The 26,055-nt window shown below is 35.7% G+C and overlaps 1 protein-coding gene across 1 annotated transcript; it reads left to right on the top strand.

The window, feature by feature from the left end:
* Positions 1-7,655: 7,655 nt before the first annotated feature.
* Positions 7,656-9,689, top strand: LOC132068394 (dehydration-responsive element-binding protein 2A-like). Its single transcript, XM_059461966.1, has one exon. It carries the CDS (start codon positions 8,092-8,094, stop codon positions 9,205-9,207), a length of 1,116 nt encoding a protein of 371 aa, XP_059317949.1. The 5' UTR covers positions 7,656-8,091; the 3' UTR covers positions 9,208-9,689.
* Positions 9,690-26,055: the final 16,366 nt, after the last annotated feature.

Genomic DNA, 26,055 nt, shown 5'->3' with positions numbered 1-26,055 from the left:
GAAATTTGATTTTGCCTTTGTCATATCGGTAAACCATTTAATTTAATTAAATAAAATGTTTCTTTGTCCTTTTATGTAGAAAATATGTTATATTTGAACTACTTTTAGAAGTATATTATCATCAAATATGGAATAAATACAAGCTTAATATAACATATTGGTAACTAAGCGGTGGAACGATTAATTATGGTAAATTTGTGATATTCATCGGCAAAGGGATCAAAATGCACATTTCAATTAATTAAAGGTTAAATATGCTTAGTCGAGATAGCCCATAAAGATCGGAATAAAATTTGGGATATTTTAAAAAATATACGACTTTTGAAAATATTTACCCTTTACAGCTGATATACAATATTATATACAACATTATATAAACCCTGGGGGGAAATCATTATACATAATAGTGTAGGGTTTTTATAACCTATTAAAAAAAATTTTTTGAAAAATGCTTCCAAATATCCCAAAAAGGGGGTGTTTTCACAAAATATACTAGTGCCTAAATATTTTAAAAATAGACATAATAATTTTGCCATTTTTACCAAAAATTGGGGGAGAAACTTTTAAACCCCGTTTAAAAATTTCATTTGGATAATTAACAAAACCCATTAAATTGTTTTTTCAAAATTTAAAATCATTCAAAATTCTGTTTTTAAAGTTAATTTCCCAGATCTTTCAAATGCAAAGATACAAAAAAAGTAACAGTTAGCTAACTCAAAAAACCCGGTTTTAGAATCATACATATTATATACAGCCCAATAAGCAAAATGGCTGAAAATGAAAAATCTAGGAAAAAGGTGATGTATCAAATTTCTTGCAATCAGTATGGATTTTTGGGTTTTTTGGGAGAGAACAAAAACGCAAAAATGCATAATTTGTGATTCCACTTTGACAATTTAAAATAGGACTCCAAGTCAGGAGTGTTGCCTTGGAGCAAAACTGGCTAAGTACACATATATTCACTTTCGGGGCCATCATTTGCTCGCTTTGCATGGAGATTGCCCTTCTTTTAGGGTGGTCTTTAAATTTTGTCCCTCATATTTTAAAATCTTTAAATTTTACTATTATTTAAATTAAATGGGTTTCGAGGTTAGAACTCCCGTCGGTCAAAATTTTAAAAAAAAATTAGCAAGGCAAAGTTTAAATTCTGACTGTCTGCCTTTACATACAACTTTGACTAAGGAATTACAAAGTTGTCTGGGACCGGCATGCTATGCCTTGTGGGCGGAGACTTGGCATAAGTATGTCGGGTCAACATAACTTTTGGTAATTTCTTCACGGAGTTTAACACAGGTCGGCATACTTGTAAAGAGGCTTTGAGAAACTTGTAGTTGGCATGCTTAACAAAGTCTTTCCCTGATTATGCCTTATGGGATGGAACTTTTAAAAACCTGTTAAAAGCACGTAAAAGTACTTCCCATCAGGCAAAAAAGAAAAAGACATGAACTTTGTCTTATAAGACAAATTTTTAGTTATGCCTTAAGAAAGTTAAAACAAGTTGTAAGGACATCTTTTAGTTATGCGCTAGGGCATATCTTTTTTTTAATTATCTCTTAACTAAAAGTCTGTCCCAAAAGGCATAACTAGAAAAACTTCATTCAAACTTAACTAAGTTTGCTAATAAATATCTTGCTTCACGTAAAACTTGTTAAGGAATTATGAAAGTTATACGGAGAAGTAAAATACTTATACCAATCATATGGAACTGGTATCTTGGTCGGCATAACTTTAGTAATTCTTTAACAAGTGTATACGGGTCCGACATACACGGCTCATGTACCTTGCTGATTTTTTAATTTGTAAGCGGGGTTCGGGCCAAAATATCGTGATTTTGTTATTGAACGGCTGTGATTCACGTCTGAAAGGCAAAAGTGAAATTAATGATATAGGCGTAATTTAAAGGCAAATGTGAGCAAAATTTAAAAATTCCTTTTAATAATCAACACTTAAAAAAAATGTTGTACTCCTCGTCGATTTAATTGTCGCCTTAACGTTTCGTAGTCTGAAATTAGATGTGTATGATGTACTAAAATGTATTGAAACTTGTCATATAAGATATTTGAATTGTCAACATACTAAATATAAAAAGAGGCACTTTTTTAACACAGACCAAAAAGAAAAGTAAGAGTAATTTTTTTTTTTAAAAGGGTCAAATATATCCCTATTCTATTGGAAAAGGGCCAAATATACCCCCGTTATACTTTGGGTCTAAATATGCCCTTACCGTTATAATTTGGGCACAAATATAAGGTGGAGCCCAATCCCACATGCCATTAATATTTTAACGGAAAAGAGGGCAATATCTTAGCCGTTATCATTTGGAATCCCGATATGCCACTGTAAGATTTATCTTGTGGTTCAAATATACCTTTCTCAGTTAAAGTTTTCCAAGGTGGACATCGATTCTACTTAGCCTAACGTTTGATAAATTAGATCTTTCACGTAGTAACGTACCACTTTCTACCTAGGCACACAACCTTTCACCTCGGCACCCTTATTTGTCGCCACGAGTATAATGGTAGGGGTATATTTGGACCCAAAGTATAACGAGGGTATATTTGACCCTTTTTAGATAGTACAGGGGTGTATAGCCCTTTTGTTTTTCTTTTTTCTTTTTGGCAGGTTTATTCACTTTGGGAACAACTTCAAACGTACATGATTAAATTAAAAACTCACGTCTGAATTAAGATTTTTTTTGCTTGAAATTTGGTATGGCTTGCCAAGACCAAATTCAAACATTTTTTACTAAAGTTGTGGGACTTGACAATGCCAAATTTCAGAAGTTTTACCTGACTTGTCAAAGCTAACTTTAGACTCTATTTGACTGAGGTGCATGTAAAAATTGACTAAAATTTCAATCATGTGTGTTTGAATCTTTTTTGCCAAAAAAAAAAAAAAAAGAAATTTGTTTGTTGAGTTTCAACAACACAAGACACAATTCAACGCCAAAAACTACTCCAAATAAGCTCAAATTTAAAACATAAGTTTCATTTATCATTAAAAAAACAAACCCAAAGCATCAACATGTCAATAGAAAAACAAATCTAAGAACTCATTTTGCAATACTAGTGATTTGTCATTGTTTTCAAAACCCATTAAATCTAAACTCAACTTTTATATGTAAAATTTCTTCAAAGCATTATATTTCAATTGCTATAAATTCAAAAAATATTATTGTACAACAACTAAATAAAGGAGGAGGAAAAAAGAAGAATAAGATGAGGCGGAGAAGAAGCAGACACTTTTGTCTGGCGTTACCTAATACTGAATATTCAAGCAAAATAGAAGTTAAATGGGACGGCCAAAACCGGACGCCCAATAAAAGGTTTATGACAAAACTTGTTAAACTTAAAATTTTATCTACACGACAAATAGGTCAAAAGTTTAAGATCACGTACTTAAAAGGCCATTTTGTAAATAACTCATCAAATTTTTATCATGGGCTAAGTGGTGCCAATCACGGGCCCAGCTTACTTTGACCCAATTTCTAGCCCAATAACAAGGATGCAATCCTGGCAATTCACAGGATTGCCCCTATTTTAGGGCAGTCTTTAATTTTTGCCACTCAAATTACTGGTCTTCAATTTTTACCCTTCGCCTAAAAAAATAGTTGAAAATGCATCGAGGTTTTAGTTCGAATCCTAAAAAAAAAAAAAATTACAAGGTAAAGATTTTGAGAAAGCTCCGCCTACCTTACCTTGCGAAATGTTTTTTTTTTAATAAGTTAAATTCAAAACAACTTCAAAAATATTTTTGTGGGTCATTTAATCGAATGATAAAAATTAAAAACCAATAATTTAAGGGTAAAAAATTAAAGACCAACGCCTTTGAAGGGGAATCCGCGCCAAAGATAATGATCCTCCACAAAAAGAGTACGTATATGCGTCAGCCAGCACGTATTGGCCACTTGACAGGACGAGGAAAAAAAGAGGCTGCTAAGCTTTCCAAGTGTTTAAAAGGCGAAAGTCGTCATCCATTGCGCCGTAATGTTTAGCAGTACTCAGCTATGCTTTGACGAACGTACGCGTTGGACCTATTAATTAATTAAAATAAAGTAAGCTGAAAACGCGGTCACTGATGACATCCTATCTAATGCATTGCAAATTGATAAGTGTAACACATGCAGGGACATGGAAATCGTATCCTTTTGTTAGTCCCCACTTAATCCTTAGGAAGAATCACACTGGTACCTTTCCTTTCAGAGGCGGAGTCAGAATTAAATAAAGTATACGAAGTCGTGTGGTTACAAATTAATATTATGATTCATGTGAATTTATAACTAGGCCTCTAGATTATCTCTTATTTTCATTTTTTTTTTTTTTTTTTTTGCTGATATTTGTTATCTTATGTTCAGACTAATTTGATTCATGTTGCACATAAGATTCTTAGAGCGTGAAGCGTCTTTTTATCTAATATTTTATATTCAAGGTTCGAACAAAAAAAAACCTCTGATTACACAATTTTCCACACTTAATCAACATTTTGAGAACTAGCGAGGATTGTTAATGGAAGCTAACAAAGCTATTATTATAATTATTCAAAGGAATCAAAATATATACAAATATATACTGGCTTGTTGTTAAAGAATAATTCAAATTGTAGGAAATTAAATTTGTTTAGAATATAATTTTTTTTTTTTTGATTTTCCATCCGGTGTCCGGTATCCGCATTGGAACCCGACTAATCCGGATTCGTGGCGGGTAGTCCCACATTGGGGGGCAAAGCACTCCCTAAATATAGGAATAGGGTTTCTAGAATTCATAGCTAAATCAAATTTTGAATTATTATAAATGGAGGTGCTATTTACTTATTTTCATAGAGCAGAAAAGTGGAGAATTGTAAAGAGTATTTCAAAAACTTATTAAGTTTATAAAAAAAGTATTTTCCATTCATTTTTTGACAAACAAAGGACACATATACATGAAGAAGATTTATTTAAAAGGGTGATCTTTTTTTACCCGACCCAGTTTTTAAAAACTTGGGAAAAAGACACTATGTGTCCACTCAGCCAAACTAATCCCACATTTAACCACTGTTTGAGCTTAATTCCACCAGGTGTCTGTTCGGCCCAAAATAATGCCAAAAAGTGGCTGGTCGGCCCAAAATAATGTCAAGGCCATTTTTTTTCAACTCAGGCGCTTAAAAAAAAAAAAAAAAAAAACTTTTCGTGGCGACTAAGTCGCCACTAAAGGGCTGCTACAGTATATATACATATGTTGGAATTATATATACACTTTATATACAAGAATTATACAGTTTATATACATATGCTGGACTTAATCATACATTTATTTTACATAAGTTATACGTTAATTATACATTTATTATACACATATTATACAATAATGATATGATATTTTTTTTACATATACAATAGTGATACATATTATATACCACAATGATACGGTTTCTATTATACATTTTTTATACGTATGGTACACTTTCTATACAAAGGCGATAAATTTATATACACATTTTAATTATATATATATTTATATACAAAAGATGATACATATTATATACAAAAATGATACAATTTTCTATTCTATACAGGCGGTTACCTTGTCTTTGATACACATTATATACGTAAATGATACATATTATATACAAATGATACATAACTTAGTGATTCATATTTTATACGGTTTATATACATTACGAATAGGTCTTGATACATATTTTATACACAAATGGCACATATTATATATAAAAATAAATCTCAAACATTTTTGTGTTTGGGTTTTTATTTAAAAATTGTCTTATTTAAGTTTTGACTAATGGATGGGATTAGTTTAGTAGGTATAATTTGAGTTTGGGAAAAATTGGGTTAGAGGGTGAAATTAATTTCACTCCACCGGCTATTTGTGTCCTTTTTCCTAAAAACTTTTGACCTAATCTGCCTCATTAATTTTTTCAAAAATTCAGTTTTGTCCTGCCCCGCCCTACCCAATTGTCATCTGTAGATTTATTCATCTGCATCGTTGCACGAAAGGATAATTTTTTTTCTCCAGATTGATTTGAGTTATGTAGCTTACGGGAGATTTAAAAAATAGTCTAATAACTTCCTTTATACCCCCAAAATTAAAAAAGCTTGATCAACTTTTGAATTTAAATCGAATACTAAAATAAGATCCAAAAAAATAAAATTTCAATTTCAACTGTGCATTTCACTTTAAAATTTGAGGAAAAAAAAAAAGGAAAAATAACCCTCTATGACTATTTAGGAAAAATAATTACCTAAAAATAGCTCATGTTTGTAAAATCACCCGAAATGACCCAATTTGTACCCCTCACTTCAAAAGCATGTTGTATATTTGTTTCGTCACTACAATTGAAAATATGTTATTTATTGTTGTATACAATTGAATTTTTTTTTGGATACAAACACCTCTTATATATTACTATTATACACTCTATACATTATTATACACTTTTATACAAGGTTGATATATTATCTACTCCATATGTATAAAGTTGTATATTATTATATAATATTATATATTAAAAAGTGATTTATGATGTAATTTAAAAATATAACTATACAAATATAATTTTTTATGCTAAATTGCACATTTTTGAAATTTCCCCATAAAAAAAGGCATACGTGATTAGGAAGTCATCACTACTTGGCCTTGTCAACTTGCAACGGTTGGCTCCTGGAAAGTGACAGCAGTCTCTGAAACAAATTAGATAAATCTCGAACTTAATGGCATAGTAGTAAATATTCCCAAAGTCAAAGGTCAAAGATAAAACAGGATTTCAGTACAGGATTTCTTCATCACAAAGAAAACTGAAAACGAGACATTCGTGAACTTTCCACGGACACGTGTCAAAACCCTCGGTGGTCAAAGAGCCACGGACTCAATCTTAATCTGTCCACATCACCACATTTATAAACACTAGATATTTACTAATTAAAAATAACACATTAAAAAATATCTAAAGAAGTCTATAAATACCTCATCAAAATCCACCCTCACTTGGTTTTCAGTTTCTCTTCGTGTAACAAACTTATCCAAGAAAAACAAATCACTCTCAAAATACTACTATACTAAACCAAAAGATTTGATCTGTTTACCAAACTTCAACTTTATTAAATCAAAGAAGGAGAAATTAGTGTTTCTTGAAGCGAAAAAAAAGAAGCAAGATTCTTCAAAAGGAGGTCAAATTTGGAACAATATTGTAAGGTTAGTTGATTTATTCCTCTATATTTTTACTTGATTTGGTTAAATGTGTTTGATTTTTGTTGAAGTTTGGTTAAATTTGCTCAGTTGTTGTTAGTTTCAATCAGGAGTTGATAGAGGTGAAAGAAGATAATATTGCTGATTAGGGTTTTTAATAAGGGTATTTTACAAAAATATACAACCCAACATTGTATATTACACCTATGTAGCCATATTTTCAGTTTACATTCGCATAACCAACTTTTTTTTTCTCCAAAACAGTGCTTGTTCACACAGTATACATCGTTATACCCTTACGGTAAATGATGTGTTCACCTTGTATAAAAGTACATAATACTCCATATTTAAGAGGTTTTAAGGAAAATTTGGGCTAAACCGTGCAATTAAGGAAACGTTGGGCTAAATCTGGTAAATATTCTTTCCTAGCAGACAGAGAGCTTAATTTCCCCTTTTATATTTTCAGTTTACATTCGCATAAACAACTTTTTTTTCTCCAAAACAGTGCTTATACACACAGTATACATCATTGTACCCTTGCTGTAAACGATGTGTTCACCTTGTATAAATGTGTATAATACTCCGTATATAAGGAAAAATTGGGCTAAATCGGGTAAATATTTTTTCCCAGTAGACATAGAGGGTAATTTTCCCTTTTTAATAATTGGTGGAATTTCCATTGTTTTTTGATGTTTCGTGTTGAATTTGTAAGTATGGTGCAAAACTCGATTTTTGCTTGAAAGCAATTTTTTACTTGGTGGCAAAGGCAAGGGATTCTTTTATTTTTGGGTTCCTTGTAGAGGAAGGAAATATTTTTATATTTTACTTGCTTGCAAAGGCTTTTGCTTCTTGTTTTGTCTATAATATTATCATATCTGACGTTTTATCATCTGTCTTGTTTACAGAAATAATGGCTATACTTGATCAAGCTTCAAATATGATTTCTATACCTATGGATTATACAAGAAAAAGGAAATCAAGGAGTAGAAAAGATGCACCGAAGAATGTAGCAGAGACAATTGCAAAGTGGAAAGAAGTCAATGAGAAATTAAACTCTAGTGTGCGTAAAGTTCCTGCTAAAGGGTCAAAGAAGGGGTGTATGAAAGGTAAAGGAGGACCCGAAAACGCGAGATGTAAATACAGAGGTGTTAGGCAAAGGACATGGGGTAAATGGGTTGCTGAGATTAGGGAGCCACATAGAGGAAATAGGCTTTGGTTGGGTACATTTCAAACGGCAATCGAGGCTGCTCTTGCTTATGATGAAGCTGCTAGAGCAATGTATGGTCCATGTGCAAGGCTGAATCTCCCGAATTACACTTCATCGAAAGAGTCTGTTACTGATGATTCTTCGTTGCCAACGATATCTCAATCTGACTCCACGACAGCCTCGAGTTTCTCTGAGGTATGCCCTGCTGATGACAAGAGAGGAAGAACCAACATTCTTAAAAGTGAATCAAGAGTTGATGATACTAGGATTTGTTCTTCTGAAGCTGGAACACCTCTGAGCTCAGTGATGGAGGAAGCGAAAGACGAGGCTAAGGGGGCGTTAGATACAAGAGAGGTTCGTGAAATTAAAGAAGAGCCTGTCACCTTTGATTATGATGTACAGAAGAGTGGACAAGATAATCTAGAGAACTTTGGTTGGGATGATGAGATGTTTGATGTAGATGTACTATTAAGCATGTTGGGTTCTACTCCCCTCGATGCCTCGGCTCCTAATCAAGATGGTTCTTTTCCTCCTAAACAAGAGCAGTACGCCTATGATCCCTCATATCGAATGCAGAGTGCTGCCTATGACAATAATCAGTTCCCATATCAATCATATCAGTTGGAGGATGCAGATAATCAGTTCTCAAATCCATCATATCAGTTGGACAACGCAGATGGTAAAACGTTTGAAGGTTTGCAGCAAATGGATCAGCAAGCACCTAATGCGGTTGATTACGATTTTGATTTTCTGAAACCAGGCCGACAGGAGGACTTCAACTTCTGCTTGGATGAGTTGGGCCTCCTTGACTTCCAATGAAGATTTCAGAGTTCGATATAATGACTTCACGCAGCCAGACGGGATATACTGTTAGGAACAGGATGTCGCTGTTGGTTTATTGCAGAATTTATGCAATGATCACAGCTTTCTGAATGTTTACTTGTTAGTTCAATTTTTTGATTCAAGGAGAAGGGGAAAAAAAAAAAAAAAAAAAAAAGGATATGAGCAGAAGAGTTTTTGTGTTCTTTGATTCTTTTTTTCACTTTTGCTTTTGAGGAACTATGTTTGTTCGTTCCCTTTCTTCCAATGGATGGCTGATTCTTGGTAAGTTTTTGGATGAGAGAATTGAGCTACTGTTGAATCAAACAAATGTTCTGTACAGCTTTTGACATTAAGTAGTCAGTTTGCTAACATTTACAAGGTCTCGGTCTTCTTACATTGATAGTAAGAGAGAAGACTTATCTTTCTGTAATCACTCATGCTAATATGAAGTTCATAGTTATGCCTGTTTGGCTTTCTAATACTGTATGTTCTTGTCTTCAATGCAGTGTATATTTTGTTATATTCTTCCTTATACCGTTCTGACCTAGTCTCTGGCTGGTTCGCCGTGCGTGGCATATGTTTGATCCTCAATATAGGATCACCGCATAACCAGATTGTGAAAATTTGACCGGATTCTGGTTAACATTGTTATCTTTTGAACGAGACTTAGGCATGACTTCTATATGATTATCCATGTATGGGACTTTTAACAATTCCAGTCTGTCGGTGGGTTTGTTTCTAGCTAGTGGCAAGGTATTGGACTCCGGTGTTGTAATCACACTGGATGTTCTTCGATCAACTATTGAAGCTTTATTACTTAATTTCTTCTACTAACTTATACCTCCACCATCTTCCTTTATGTAAGTTTGAGGTTGGTTCACATCACATATGGCGAATGATTCAGATGTACAATACACAACCAAGGTGAGAACGTACCATCATAATAAGGTATGTGATTCGTGTACTGTAGCTTTTGAACTTGTGTTTCAGCAATCTGTTGCCACTGGCATGCCCTTAATTTGTTCACTGGCATGCCCTTAATTTGTTCATTCGTATAGATTTTCTTCTCATACTGTAACCCAAAATGGATCAAAGCACTGAAGAGGCTAGAGAAGACTAGCAGGATGAAGATGGTGATATTGATATGTGCACTGTTACTTCTGCCAATTGGTCCTCGTCTTCAGGAAGAAGGAATGATACTGTAAGTCCCTGATACTAATCTTAAAGATAAATTGTGCGTGCTCTTAGAAAAGTGCTTTCGAATTTTTGTGGAATTTATGTTGCAGAATATATGGATTACTTGATTCTTCAGCCTAATGGCAGACTGCTGAATTAGTCATTCTTGGCAAGCTAATTGAAATTATTTCCTGTACAAGTCAATTTGGCCCTTTTACTCTGAGGCCAACATTTCACATTCGTCACAGAGAGATGAATGAAGTTTCTCTGCCAGTCTACTATATAGATGGTAGATAGACTTGTAAAGGTCAAGTTTTAAGCAGCAGATGATATTATCCCCGAATTTCCATGTCATGCGTGTCTTAGACTGTCTACAAAAGATGTTATTGGTACTTTCCTAACCTAGTGTTCTTCTTGTAGACTATACTTCCAATCACTAGGAAGACAAGATTGGAAGCTTTGGTCTTGCGGCAATTCCCAGGGGATGAGAGATTGTAACACTAGATGAAGGGAACAATCCGAGAAGCTATTGATGTGGAAAGGTTCTAATGAAAGTGATATATTGTCTTCGGATTTTGCTTTGCTAGTATATTGTTTTGGAGCAATTTTAGGGCGTTCAGACTCAGCGAGGCTAACATCAGTTGATGACGTATTAATCTAGCGAGAAACCAGGTGGAAGAAGAGAACCAAAGGTCGTAAAATCTCGCTTTTCATTGGAAAGCTAGAAGGATAAACTTTATGGATGGAATCCCAACATTCATCGATGCGGACATACCCAAGAAAAGGGAAGGAGGGATTAAACATAATGAAGAAACAAACTGGTCTCTATGGAAGGCTGAATCTGTAATCATAAGTGTGTAAGGTTGAAAGCTTAAGCTCCGAAATCAAAGGCGTGTACCAGGGGAATATCACAGGATTTGGATCTCATGTTGATTACCTTAGGGGTCATTCATCCTCGGTCAATTAGAACAGCTTGATCTAGCTAGTACTTCAATGAAAATAAGTTGTAACGAGGCTAGTCCCTTAGTCTTTGTTCCGCTAAAGTAGAGACCCTCACACGGGTTCATGAATACCATGAGTGTCTATTGGAGGAGGAGCAATTGAAGGCAATAACAAGTACAGAAGTTTCCATCAATGAGGTAAGGATTATCTAGCACCAAATCATCCAAAGTAAGCACAGTTTGGGCTTCTGATTATCCAGTTACAGAAGTGAGTTCACAGGATTTTCGCGTCTCTTTAAGATTGCAGTTGCTGGTAGATATTTGGGAGTCTGTTCTATCTAATCATCGGCGACTTTTTTTTGTACAAATAAAAATAGAGAATGGCTACCAATTCATCCTTTCCTAGAGATATTTGAGAGGTTCTATGGGCAGGCAAAGGATAGTGAAGTCGTAGTGCCCAGTGGCAAAGCCACCTTATGCTAAGGGGTGTCAATTGACACTCCTTCGCCAGAAATTACACTGTTTAGCTAGGTTAAATTTTAGTTTTATGTACATATACTATATGTTGACTCCCCTTATTTTCTGGGTGTGTGTATTCTTTTTATATTTTGGCACCTCTTACTAAATTCTTTTTATTGGTCTAAAATTAATGAGAAAGCTACATGAGTGACTCTCTTATACCTGATGAGGGACAACAATGACCTGGATATTTACCAGAAAATTTTAGAATTTTAAGTCAAATACGATACGTCTTTCGTCCTTTGTGACGATGCATGCTGACATAGAAATTAAATCTGTATTGTTCAAAAATATTCAACCATATACACGTGGTTTGATCGATGGACTCTTTGGAATACCTAGTTTATTCATTAAATCTCTTGACTTCTGAATTTGAGCGATAAATTCTTGCTTGGATTTCGAAAGAATTCCTTATATATCTAGCTTTATGGAGTGGATCCTCAAGGTCTCCTTTCAAGTTTATCTTCTTGCACTTATTTGTGTATATCATTTCTTACATCGTCGAGTTAAATTCGTCTACAAGAAGCTACTCTTCGTCAAAGACTGATATGGTAAACCTGTAACCATAGTAATAACCTGTTACAACGAGTACAGGATAAAATTCTTTGTAGTGTTACTGAAAACTAATATTCAGTTTCCCTTGAACTTATAAGTGAAGGTGAAAAGATAACGCCGTATGTGTTACTCGCAAGTCAAGGAATGAACAAAACAACAAAGTTATATTAATCTTTGTTTTGAAGTTATATTAATCTTTGTTTTGTATGGCTCCAAGTTGTTGCATTGTATTTCCGGGGCATATAGATTGGTCATTTGGCCTTTATCGATCGAGCAAACCTGTAAACAGTTGTAGTCGTTTGCGTAACTTTCCTCCTAGATTAAGGGAATAAGATATCGTGTCAATTTTGAGAAGCAGTCAAAGTGTTAATTAGTTTAGTTCAGATTTGAGTAGGCTCATAAGCAAGGTAGGCACACATGATAATTTGAAATGTGCAAGGTGCACTCGATAATTTGATGCACAATCACATGACTGCCAGTCTAGCCAACCTAGCTGTTGTGACCCAAGCTGGATAGACTAGAATTGGTAAAGTAGATTGATTCGGTTCGGATTATTGGGCTGACGACCAATAGCGGCTGGTTAAAAAAGGATTGTGTGTTAGAAACAAGAGTTCTATGTGTATTGTGCTCTGCAGATTTGGCTCAGTCTAACCCCTCATCTCTTTTCTATGTTCTAGTGTCTCGTCTCCTTCTGGTTACTCTTTTATCGTTTATTCTCAGTTTTCGTTCTTAACTAGTGTTTGCTATTATTTTGCTGTTTCATTTCTCAGTTGTAATTTTTGGTACAATAAATATAATATACATCACTGCATCAGTGTTTGTGTTCGAATTGGCTTGTTACGTTAAAATACACCTAAACAAATGCAATGGTTTTATTTTGTCCTTTCGATTTCAAAGCTCACAGAGAAAAGACTTATTCTAGAGAATGCTTGCACTGAACTGATGAACGTTCATTATGGCGGCGCTAAGAGGCAAAAGTATCTACTCCCCTGTCCCAATTTAGTGCCGAGTACGTATACCGCAATGTCATCGATTTTAAAGGCGCGAGTACGTAACTTCGACCAATATTTTAAAATGTATTTTTTCACCAAATTGATATGAGAAAAGTATGTTATATGCATTTTTCTATGAATTTTTTCAAATATATAAATTTTAATGTTAAAGTATTGAATTTATCGTAATCACATTCATGTGAGTACGAGTTTAGATAAGTATATGACATCTTTACAAACGAGTATGCTATGTATACATAAATTGGGATGGAGGGAGTAGCATTTTAATTTCTGCTATAAAAATAGATAGTTCTGTATCTTCTAAACTGTATAGAGGCGACATGACTTATTCTGGAGAATGCTAGCACTTAACTAATAACATTGAAAATGGCGCGAAAGATCGTATTAGGTGCCACTAGTGAGACTTCCATCTTATGTCATTATAAAATATAGTTTCTAATTTTCATGCTTTACATTTTTTCTCTTTGCAGAGAAGGTTTTCGACCCGTGTTCACAAACAACATTATTGAAACAAATACTTAAAAATAATACACATAAATTTCGAGACATCATTATGTACATTTATTTTGAGACCACATACCTTCACCGTCCATATGTCAGAAGTTCTAGTGGGCTGAGATAATTTCATAGTATTGTCATCATAACTATGCAAATGAAAGCCTATGTATATTATTCTTGTTTCGATAGCCCAAAGGGCCTACGTTAATGAAAAAGATGTTCTATACGAAAGTCATTTTTATGATTATAAATGATTGCCCTTCTTAAAGACAAAGGTCTAAGCAATAGAATGAGGGGTGCTCGGTGGTCAGCCTCGGGTACCCGTCGCGGCCCGTAGGTCGGGTCGTGACAAGATCATGAAGGTTTCCTTTTAGAGTTTAACTTCTAAGCATTTATTCGTGTAAATCTTTTATTGTCGAGTTAAATTCATATACAACAAGCAATTCTTCATCGTGACCGATAATTAAAAAAATAGTAATAACTCGTTACAACGAGTACGTGATAAAATTCTTTATAGTGTTACTGAAAACTAAATTCAGTTTCCCTCGAACTTATAAGTGAAGGTGAAAAGATAACGCCGTATGTGTTTCTCTCAAGTCAAGGAATGAACAAAACAAATAACAAAGTTATATTAATCTTTGTTTTGTATGGCTCCAAGTTGGTGCATGGTAATTCCCGGGCATGTAGATTGGTCATTTGGCCTTTTTTGATCGAGCAAACCTGTAAACAGTTGTCGTCGTTTGCACAACTTTCCTCCTAGATTAAGGGAATAAGGTAATATATCAATTTCGAGAAGCAATCAAAAGTGTCAATTAGTTTACTAGTTCAGATTTGAGTAGGCTCATAAGCAAGGTAGGCACACATGATAATTTGAAATGTGCAAGGTGCACTAAACTAATTTGATGCACAATCACATGACTTTAGCCAACCTAGATGTTGTGACCCAAGCTGGATTGGCTAGAATTGGTAAAGGAGATTGATTCGATTCCGATTATTGGGCTGACGAAGAGTTTTATTTGGGGCATAACTAAAAGTATGCTGGTTAAAAAGGATTTGTGTTAGAAACAAAACTTTGCCTTATAAGTTCTGGTTACTTTTTTATCCTTTATTCTAAGTTTAATTATTCTTAAAGAAAAGTTTGCTATTATTTTGCTGTTTCATTTCTCAGTTGTAATTTTGGTACATTTAATTAAATATAATATACATCAGTGTTTGTGTTTGAATTGGCTTGTTAAAAAAAAAAAATATATATATATATATATATATGTCCTTTCGATTTCAATACTCACAGAGAAAAGACTTATTCTAGATAAAGCACTTAACTAAAACATTGAAAATGGCGCGAAAGATTCAAACTCTGCTATTAGTGAAATTTTTTAAAATATCGTTTCTAATTTTTGAGAGTTCTTTTTTTCTTTGCAGAGAAGGGTACCCGCAAACAACATTATTGAAACAAATACTTAAAATTTAAACACATAAATTAGACTACTAGTATACATTTGATTGAGACCATACCTTCACAGGAGTATGTCAGGAGGGCAAATTCTGCGAATTAGATATATGCAATGACGTTGTCTTATTGGTAAGTCAAGAATGGGCCCTTTTGTCAGAGGCCTCAACGTTTGGGATGGAGTCTTTGCACGTGTTGTCCTTAAACCCATTGGTCTTTAATTTTTGTCCCTCATATATGTAGTGTTTAATTTTTTTCCGTTGTTTATTTAATAAAAATATTAATACCTGCTTCATTAGGCATAAGTTCTGTAACTTTTTATCTTCGGAAAGTAAAATTTTGCCTCACTAACAAGTTCATTATGCAAGATATGTTGTGATTATTTTTTGATTATATCGAGTGTTAAAGTTTGTCTTTTCTGGCATAACTTGTGTGGATGTTATGATATATGTACCGAATGTGAAACTTTACCGAGCGAAATATAAGTTATGCGGCGCCAAAAAATTGAGGCGTAAAAATTAAAGACCAAAAAATTGAGGCGTAAAAATTAAAGACTACTTCGAAATAGGGGCATTCGTGTGAATGGTCCTTGGGAATATGTACAGTTGGGCCAATTAGTTTCCCAACATGACAGATATATACAACACATACACTATCAATGTATATGTTGTATGTATATATTGTGTATAGATATTTATATTATATGTATATTTTAATATAAGTGTACACAATTTATACATATTGTATATGCTTTGTAAACTAGTTGGCCGAAGTGTTTAGGGCCGTAATTATCAACTTTTACCAACTAAAATAAAAATCTCTGGGGCACTTTTGAGTTGAAAAAAAAAAAAAAATGGAAGTTCATCTATTCTTTTTTATATTCAGCAAACAAACTAAGGTTTGAAATGATTGTGTTCTAGACGATCTGTGAAGAAAAAAATGACAAAAAGTGGAAATGAATTCAGCATCATCATCATTGAAAGTCAGTACAAAAAGTGGAAATGACTACCATCATCATCATTGAAAGTCAGTTAAGAAATTAAAAGTATTCTTGTTAACCAGTCTTAATCGGAATAAGGAAGGTCCAAATTAATGGTAAAAGCGTTACCTGTTAGGTTGTCTAATGATGTAAGAACACATATTGATAGGATCATTATTTTAGTGTCTTTATAGAGAAACACATGATGGGAAACTCGTTTCTCTTTTTATTACCCTTTGCATAGCGCAAACCTGACTCAGTAAATTTTGAATATCAGATAGTTAAATAAATAAATAGAAATGTTAGAATATTATGTAAATATTTAGTTACCATCTTTATTGATGTAAATATATTAGAAGAATATTTAGTTACCATTATGGTTAGGTGTATATTTAGTTACTATATTTAGTTACCTTCATTATAGCCTAGAATCTTTGTATATACACATGTTGACAAAGATTAATGCAAGCATTTATTACTTTCTTACATGATATCGAATATTAGGGCACGATTCTCGCCTCTCTTCCTCCATCTCTCGCGTCAACATTATCATCTTTCTCCTACAATCGCCCACCATGACCGATTCCTCCTCATCCGACTCCACCAAGTCCTTCTTCCACCTGGAATTTTCGTCGTCGCCAACATCAAAAATCACATCTCCATTACCTTTGAGACGGAAAACGTCCAATATGGGATACGGGCTAACTTCAAAATCCACGCCAAATCCCACACAGTCCTCCACCATATCATTCCACCGAGTCCGGAAAGAAAAGGTGCCCAAAACCGATGCCGAAAAAGAGTTATGGTCGACTTTGATGCCACTTCGGCTCTTCAATGGATTTATGCTACCATCTCTACCGACCTATTGCATACTATCCTCAACCCGACTCCACGGCCACTGGAAGCTGGAATAGCCGCGTGACATATTCCAAGACAACAAAAATTCTCGAGCCGTCACTCGAGTATGAATTTTCTCATACTAATACGGAGGACTTCCTACTCAAGATTCTATCCGATCAACTCAAGAACGCGGCTCCAGCCTCCAACAACCGCCTCGTCCTTTAAATGGTAGCCTCGACCACCGACGCCTATAAGCGGAGCGGGTACACTCATCCGTCAAAGAAATCCTCTTCCTCTTCTATCAAGCCCGTTCCATGCTCATTCTCGAAGAAACAAAGCCACCAAATAGCTTGCCACGGATCCGCTAATGCCATGATTGCTCGGGATTACGACAATAATCCTTCTTCTGGAAATAACCACCCAAACCGTCAGAATAACAGTAGTAAAAGGCATCAAAACCGCAAAGAACAATAATGGAAAGAACCGTGGTAGAGGCTGTGGCAATAGGGGCAGCAACAACCGAAACAATGGAGCTGCGGCGGACGCGCACCGGCAAAGCAAAGACCACGACCGCAGCAACAAGCAAGGGGAAGAACTTGACGGGGAATGCACAGAAGAATGGCAAAAGGCCCTACATGCCATGGCTTATGCCTCCTTATCTGTATCCAACTACCCTACGGCACCGACCAACACCACCGTAGGCAAAGCCGGGTATACTTCGGGGCCACGTCCACCACAAGCTTACTATACCGACGTTCCCCCCACTTCAACCGACATCGAGACAAAAGCCGACGCACACACTCACTCCCTCCGACGCAAATTGGTACATGGATACAAATGTGCCCACTTCTCATACGACACCAAGAAGTGGGTAACCTTCTCTGTCTTATTTTAATTCGAGCAATAATCGTGGTATAATCATTTTAAATGGTCATTCAATTCCAATTCGTGGTTATGGTCACACTTAACTTAGCTCCCCCCAACCCACCTTAGCCTTAAAAATGTTCTTCATTATCCTCATCTTATCAAGAACCTAGTCTCGGTTCGAAAATTCACCCGCCTGTATAACTCGCTCGTTGAATTTGATCCTTTTGGTTTTTATGTGAAGGATTACCTACGGGGATGCGTCTAATGAGATGTGATAGTCTGGGGAGCTTTATCCCATCACTACCACACCACCATTGTCTTTTGCAGCTTTAACTTCATCTATGTGGCATGATCGTTTGGGTCATCCGGGAGCACCTGTTTTCGACTCCCTTAGGCAAAATAAATTTATTAAATGTAATGGACCGATTAAGTCTCATGTTTGTCATTCCTGCACTCTTGGAAAACAGATTAAATTGCCATTTGTTGCATCTCATTCACAAACATGTATGCCATTTGATATTATCCATAGTGATCTTTGGACATCTCCCGTTTTGAGCTCTTCGGGCCATAAATATTATGTTTTGTTCTTGGATGATTACTCTAATTTTTTGTGGACATTTCCCTTATCAACTAAGTCTCAAAAGTTACCCATTTTCTTAGTCTTTCGAAATTTCATTTGCACTCAACTTGAACAGGAAATAAAGAACATCCAATGTGATAATGGTAGGGAATTTGATAAGGGTTCATTCTGGGAGTTTTGTAAATCTAATGGCTTGTCTTTTCGCCTCTCCTGTCCTCATACCTCATCACAAAATGGAAAGGCCGAAAGAAAAATTCGAACAATAAACAACATGGTTCGTACTTTACTCACTCATGCGTTTTTACCTCCTTCGTTTTGGCATCATGCATTACAAATGGCCACCTACCTCCTCAACATTCTTCCTCATAAAGGATTAGCCTATCAATCTCCTCTCAAAGTACTTTATCACAAAGACCCATCCTATTCTCATCTTCGGGTGTTCGGTTGCCTATGTTACCCCCTATTCCCATCTAATACCATTAACAAGCTTCAAGCCCGTTCCACCTCATGTGTGTTCTTAGGCTATCCATCCCATCATCGTGGTTACAAATGTTATGATTTATCATCCAGGAAAATCATCATAAGTCGTCATGTCGTGTTCGATGAAACCCAATTTCCTTTTGCTAAGCTACATACTCCCTTAGATCGTCACCATTATGATTTTCTGGATAATGGACCCTCTCCTTATGTAATCCACTATTTAGCCTCGCAAAACAGCCCACCTTCCAGTGACCATACTCCTCTGCCCACTGGTCCTAGCAGCCCACCACCCACGGCCATATCTCGCTCACCCTCACCGCTATCGCGCCCCCCACTATCCGGCCCCCCCCCGTCCGCCACAAGCCCACCGTCCTCTCCCGTCCCAAAACCGATCACTGTGAGTCAACGGTATTGTCAAGCCTAACCCAAAATACGCCTTCATCACTCATGTGTCCAAATCTCCCCTTTCTCGTAACCCCGTGTCTACCTTACGTGACCCGAATTGGAAAATGGCTATGGAAGATGAATATAAGGCTCTTATTAAAAATAAGACGTGGGAGTTAGTGCCTCGCCCACCTAATGTGCATGTTATTCGGTTTATGTGGATTTTTAGACATAAAGAACACTCTGACGGTTCCTTTGAGAGGCATAAAGCCCGACTTGTAGGTGATCACAAAACTCAACAAGTTGGCGTGGATTGTGGTGATACTTTTAGCCCAGTGGTGAAACCGGCGACCATCCGCATCGTTCTCGCCTAGCTCTCTCTAATGTTGGCCTATTCACCAACTTGATGTGAAAAATGCATTCTTACATGGTGAACTCGAGGAAACTGTCTACATGCATCAATCCGTGGGTTTCCGAGACCCTACACATCCTGACTATGTCTGCTTACTAAAGAAGTCCTTCTATGGCCTCAAGCAAGCTACCCGGGCCTGGTACAAACGATTTACTGACTATGTTTCTAGTATTGGTTTCACCCACAGCAAGTCTGATCATTCTCTGTTCATCTACCGAAAAGGTATTGATATGGCGCATATTTTTTTGTATGTGGATGATATCATCTTAACTACCTCCTCTGATGATCTTCGCAAGTCTATCATGACACTTCTCAACTCTGAATTTGCTATGAAGGATTTGGGACCACTCAGTTATTTCTTGGGAATATCAGTTACTCGTTATGTAGGTGGTTTATTTTTATCTCAAAAGAAGTACGCCGAAGAGATCATAGAACGAGCTAGCATGTCGTCTTGTAGGCCAAGTGCCACGCCGCCTGACACCAAACCGAAGTTAAGTGCCACCTCTACCTCACCGTTTAAGGATCCTTCACTTTATCGCGGCCTTGGCAGGTGCACTGCAATATCTCACATTCACGAGACCGACATTAGTATCCGTGCAACGATTTGTCTATTCATGCATAACCGGATGGAGGTCCACATGAATGCTCTAAAACGTATTGTGTGCTATATTAAGGGCACCCTTGATCATGGCTTGCATCTTTATCCATCTAAACCCACCACTCTCATTTCGTAGACGGATGCATCGGGGGTGGTTGTCCTGGATACCGCAGCGTTCGTCTTCGGTTATTGTGTCTTTCTTGGTGATAATCTCATTTCTTGGTCCGCCAAGCGGCAGCCACCATGTCTCGATCTATGCGAGGCCAAATATCGAGGGTAGCCAATGTTGTTGTCGAGTCTTGTTGGCTACGCAATGCTTCTAGAACTTCATTGTCCAATACGAAAGGCTACGTTGGTGTACTGTGATAATGTTAGTGCCATATATCTATCCGGCAATCCTATTCAACATCAACGCACTAAGCATATCGAGATGGATATTCACTTCGTCCGTGAACAAGTTGCTCGTGGTCATGTACGTGTCCTACATGTCCCATCGCGCTATCAGATCGCGGACTATTTACTAAAGGTCTTCCCTTGGTTCTATTTGAAGATTTTCGCGGCAGCCTAAGCGTCCGCAAACCTCCCGCTTCGACTGCGGGGGTGTGTTAGAATATTATGTAAATATTTAGTTACCATCTTTATTGATGTAAATATATTAGAAGAATATTTAGTTACCATTATGGTTAGGTGTATATTTAGTTACCTTCATTATAGCCTAGAATTTTTGTATATATACACATGTTGACAAAGATTAATGCAAGCAGATTATTACCTTCTTACAAGAAAAAACAAAGTAATTGACTGATATAAAGTTCGCCTTTTAACTTTGAATTTTTTTAGGTTCCTATTCTTTTTCTTTTTTCCCATGAATCAAAATTCGAAGCGATTGTACATGATGGAAGAACGAATCTAACACAGTGCAGTACTGTACTTAATTAAGTTATTAAGCAACTTGCACTCTATTTTAATCACCTCATTGACTGGGTAATTGTTCTATTCCTCCTTTAATTTCTTTTCGTTTTGTGCTATTTCCTTATTTAACATGCATATTGCCATACATATATAAAGCCAATTAAAATTTTCAAGATTTTCAATTCATTAGGTAGTTGTACACTTGTACTAAATAAATTTAAATCATTAAAGTACCTCAAAAGCTCAGCCTTTATTTAGTATTTTTCTTTTGTCAAATATCCATTTTAATTCATCTAGAAGGAATCTCGTGATACTTACGATGTACAGTGAACTCAACTTGTCATAAATTTATAAGATCATTAATTTCAAATTGCTATTTTTTTAATTTGTTCCAAATTGCAATTAACTTCAAGAAAAATCTGTCAATATTCAAAGTGTTAGCTGGATATTTTGTCTACAAATGGCATAAACTTTATCATCATTTATTTGTTTGTATATGAAAAAATTGCAACTTGTTGGTACATTAATGGCAATTTCTTTAACACAAAAAAGTACTGCAGGAAACGCCCAGCTCCCCCGCCCCCCAACACAACCAACCCCGAGCTAAGCACAAAAAAAAAAAAAAAAAAAAATTAAACAAGTTGATGATGTTAAAGAAAAAAAAAACATATCTAGAACGTTTATCAGTACATATTATATTCAAATAAGACAAAGCTCAAGTTGAAATGAAGATAAATCCAAATACCCGCAATGGGATGAGTACCTTCTTTTAGGTGGTATCACTTGCTTATAATAAAATGATTCCATATAACAAATGATAGAATAAATAATAGGAAGATTAGTGTCCAAATTTACCTTTTTACTACACGAAACATATTTATTTTATCATATGTTATTCTTTGCATTCGTATCCTCGTTATTAGCATATAGTCTTGTCGTCCTGACTTTAACAGAGCTTTAACATGAATTTAGTAAATTTAACGTGTCAAAATATTTCAAAATGCTCAAATTACCCCTTTATTTTGTTTGGATCATGATTCAAAATTACACTCTAGACTTCTGGTTGGAGCGGTCTTTTGGAATCAAGGGCAAATACGAGATTATTTGCTAACAACATTAATGGTACCGACACCAAAATATATAGTATGTAGAAGGATATTTTTACCTAGATGATTTGCTAATGATAATGATAATGACACCAAAATATAACAGATGAGGATAAAACTCAAATAATTCATATAGTATATATATAGAAGAACATGTTTTACCAGTTTCCTACAAAATAAACAAAAAATTATGTGTATGATGAAGTGATAACATGTACACTGCCATTTGCTTTTTTAGCCAATGTGAAGAATACCACAAAAAAAGTTTACATAAAAAGAAATTAAAAGACTCGTTGCCTTTGCATCTTTCTCCTTTGTTGAGTTGTAAGTACACAGATGGTGCCAGCTGGCCCCAGCTAGATGACAACTGTAATTAGTTAGATAGTTAGTGGAGTGGAGTTAGTTATTTAGAGATTAGTGAGTCGGTTAAGTGAAGTCTATATATACCCACTTGTACAAATATTTTTGTAATACAATTCAGTTGAATGAGAATCAGATTTTTTCCTTTCTCTCTACTCACAAATCCTCTTCTTTAAGTCTCATCTTTAGTTTGAACATGGTATCAGAGCCATTGTAATGGCGATCCAATCGATGCACAGTGATTGAAATTAGTTTTTTTGAAATCATTTCTTCTTCCTCCAGTTCATCTGTTTGTTCTTCATTTTCTTCGATTTTTTTTTTTTGCAATCTGTTGTTCTTCGCAAAATCGAAGCTCATTCCTTCAAATTCATAGCTGAAAATGGCGATTCCAAGCGAAATTAACCAAACAAGTACTACATCTAGTCGAATTGATACTGAGAGAAGTAGTTCAACATTCGATTCATTCGATCAATTATTTCTTCAATCTTCTGACGTACCTGGAGTCAATTTAGCTCAATGTTTGCTAATTGGAATGGAAAATTACACATTATGGAGTAAGTCAATGACGATTGCACTATTAGGAAAGAATAAAATTGGTTTTGTTGATGGAACTTGCAAGAAAGAGATGTATGAAGGTCAAATGGCTCATCAATGGAAGCGGGTTAATGCAAAGGGTATTGTCGTGGATTATGAGCTCGGTATCGAAGGATCTGGTAAATGGAATTGTGTATTTCTCAAATGCGCACAAGGTATGGATAGACCTGAAGGAGCGGTTCGATAAAGTTAATGCAACTAGAGTGTATCATGTGCACAGAGGTATTGCAACTCAAACTCAAGGTACTTCTTCTGTTTCGGTGTATTTCTCGAAATTGAGTGATTTGTGGGAAGAACATGAATCTCTTGTGCCTCCACTGACTTGTACATGTGATAAATCGAGGGAATTTGTGGCACACTTTGAACAGCAAAAACTAATGCAGTTTTTAGGAGGATTGAATGAGAACTATAATCAATCTAGAAGCCAAATTTTGATGATGACACCAATTCTTTATGTAAATCAAGCATACTCACTAATAATTCATGAGGAAAGTCAGAGGGCACACTTAAACATAGCAGCACAAAGTTCTTATAAAAAAACTCATTATGAGGAGGGTGAATCCTCAGCTATGGTACAACGCTGCTGCAAATCTTTCTAGGAGTAACAATAATGTGAATTTTTCTAGGGGAAATAGCAATGTGAGCTTTACTAGAGGTAACTACAATGGGAGAGTGACAAGGAACCCCAATACTCACAATGAGTTTTTTCACCTAAGAGGATATACTAAAGATAATTACTATAAGTTGATTGGATACCCTAGTGACTTCAAGTTCACTAGAAATAGGGAAAGAGAGAATAATGGTACTAGGGGAGGTGGAAACTATGGTACTGCAAGTTATTCTGGGGGAAGAGACAATTACAGACCTAAGCAAGGAGGTTCCTACATTGCTAACAATGCTGGTATCACTATTGGAGAGGAAATTGCAACAGAAGGACAGATGGTACCTGGTTCTTCTGGATCCAACTCTGGATCATATCAGCAAAGATATCTAGTGATCAATTCAATAAGCAAGCATTTACTGCTGAACAGTTTCAGAAACTTCTCAGTCTGATTGACAAAGAAGAGACACCTGAAGGTGTTGCAAACATGGCAGGTAAAATAAATTGTTTCCTAGCAGGATTTAAGACTAATGTTTGGATTGTTGATTCAGGTGCATCAAATCACATGGTCTCATCATTGAATCTGCTATCATCTACCGCCCCTGTCCCTAACATAAATCAAAACAAAGTTCATTTGCCTAATGGTGAATTAGCCTCAATAACTCATAAAGGAATTTGCCATTTGGGCAACAATCAAACTCTTAAAGATATTGTCTATATTCCTCATTTTAAGTACAATTTACTTTCTGTATAAAAAATGACCAGGGACTTACAATGCTTTGTTTCTTTCTTACTTGGATTTTTCCTCTTTCGGGATCTCTACAGTGGCAAGGTGATGGGGATTGGTAAGGAGAAGGATGGACTTTACATCTTATCCACCAAGTCACCATCACCTGATCAATCCACTCAGTCTGCTCAATCTCCAGCTTTTACTTGTTTTTTTAGTTTGTCTAGTAATGTTCATGTTTGGCATCAGAGGTTAGGCCATGCACCAAGTCATATCCTTAGTCAAATAAGTAGTCTAAAAATAAAGAGTGACAAGTCTCAGTTGTGTAATTGTCCAGTTTGTCCTGCTGCTAAGCAGACTAGATTTCCTTTTGCAACTCATAAAACTGTTTATGTAAATGCCTTTCAATTGTTGCATATGGATATATGGGGTCCCTATAAACATAGTACTTACAATGGTTATAAATACTTCCTTACTGTTGTGGATGACTTTACTAGAATGACATGGATTTTCCTTTTAAAGTTCAAAAGTGACTGTATTGTGCATTTAAGAGCTTTTATACATCTTGTTCATAATCAGTTCAATACTTCCTTTAAGACCATACGATCAGATAATGGTCTTGAATTTGTTAATTCTCAATGTGCTTCCTTGTTTCAGTCATTTGGTATAGTTCATCAAAGGACATGTGTCTACACTCCTCAGCAAAATGGGATTGCTGAAAGGAAGCATAGACACCTTCTAGAAGTGGCAAGAGCTTTAAGGTTCCAAGGTTATAGTCCTATTAATTTTTGGGGTGACTGCATTCTGACTGCAACATACATAATTAATAGGCTGCCATCCACATTACTAAATGGCATTTCTCCATATGAAAAGCTTCATGGCACTGCACCATCCCTGTCTCACATGAAAACCTTAGGTTGCTTATGTTATGCTACTGATCCTAATCCACCTGACAAGTTTTCCTCTAGGGCCATCCAAGCTCTGTTTATGGGTTATTCCTCAGTTAAAAAAGGCTACAGGTTGTATAATTTGCATTCACATACCTTTTTTGTTAGCAGAGATGTTTCATTTAGAGAACATATTTTCTCTTTCAAACATCCTATTCCTGATTAGTCCTCTTCTATACCTTTTTTTTTTTTTTTTTTTTCCTGATGACATTTCCTCTACTCCCTTAAACACTTCACCTTCTGCCTCCTCTCCAAACTTCACACCTCCTCAACCACCTCCTTCTCCATCTCACACTCCAAGTCCTG

Source organism: Lycium ferocissimum, chromosome 8, assembly GCF_029784015.1.
Source record: "Lycium ferocissimum isolate CSIRO_LF1 chromosome 8, AGI_CSIRO_Lferr_CH_V1, whole genome shotgun sequence".
Taxonomy (NCBI): domain Eukaryota; kingdom Viridiplantae; phylum Streptophyta; class Magnoliopsida; order Solanales; family Solanaceae; genus Lycium; species Lycium ferocissimum.
This window is presented reverse-complemented; position numbering and strand designations above follow the sequence as displayed.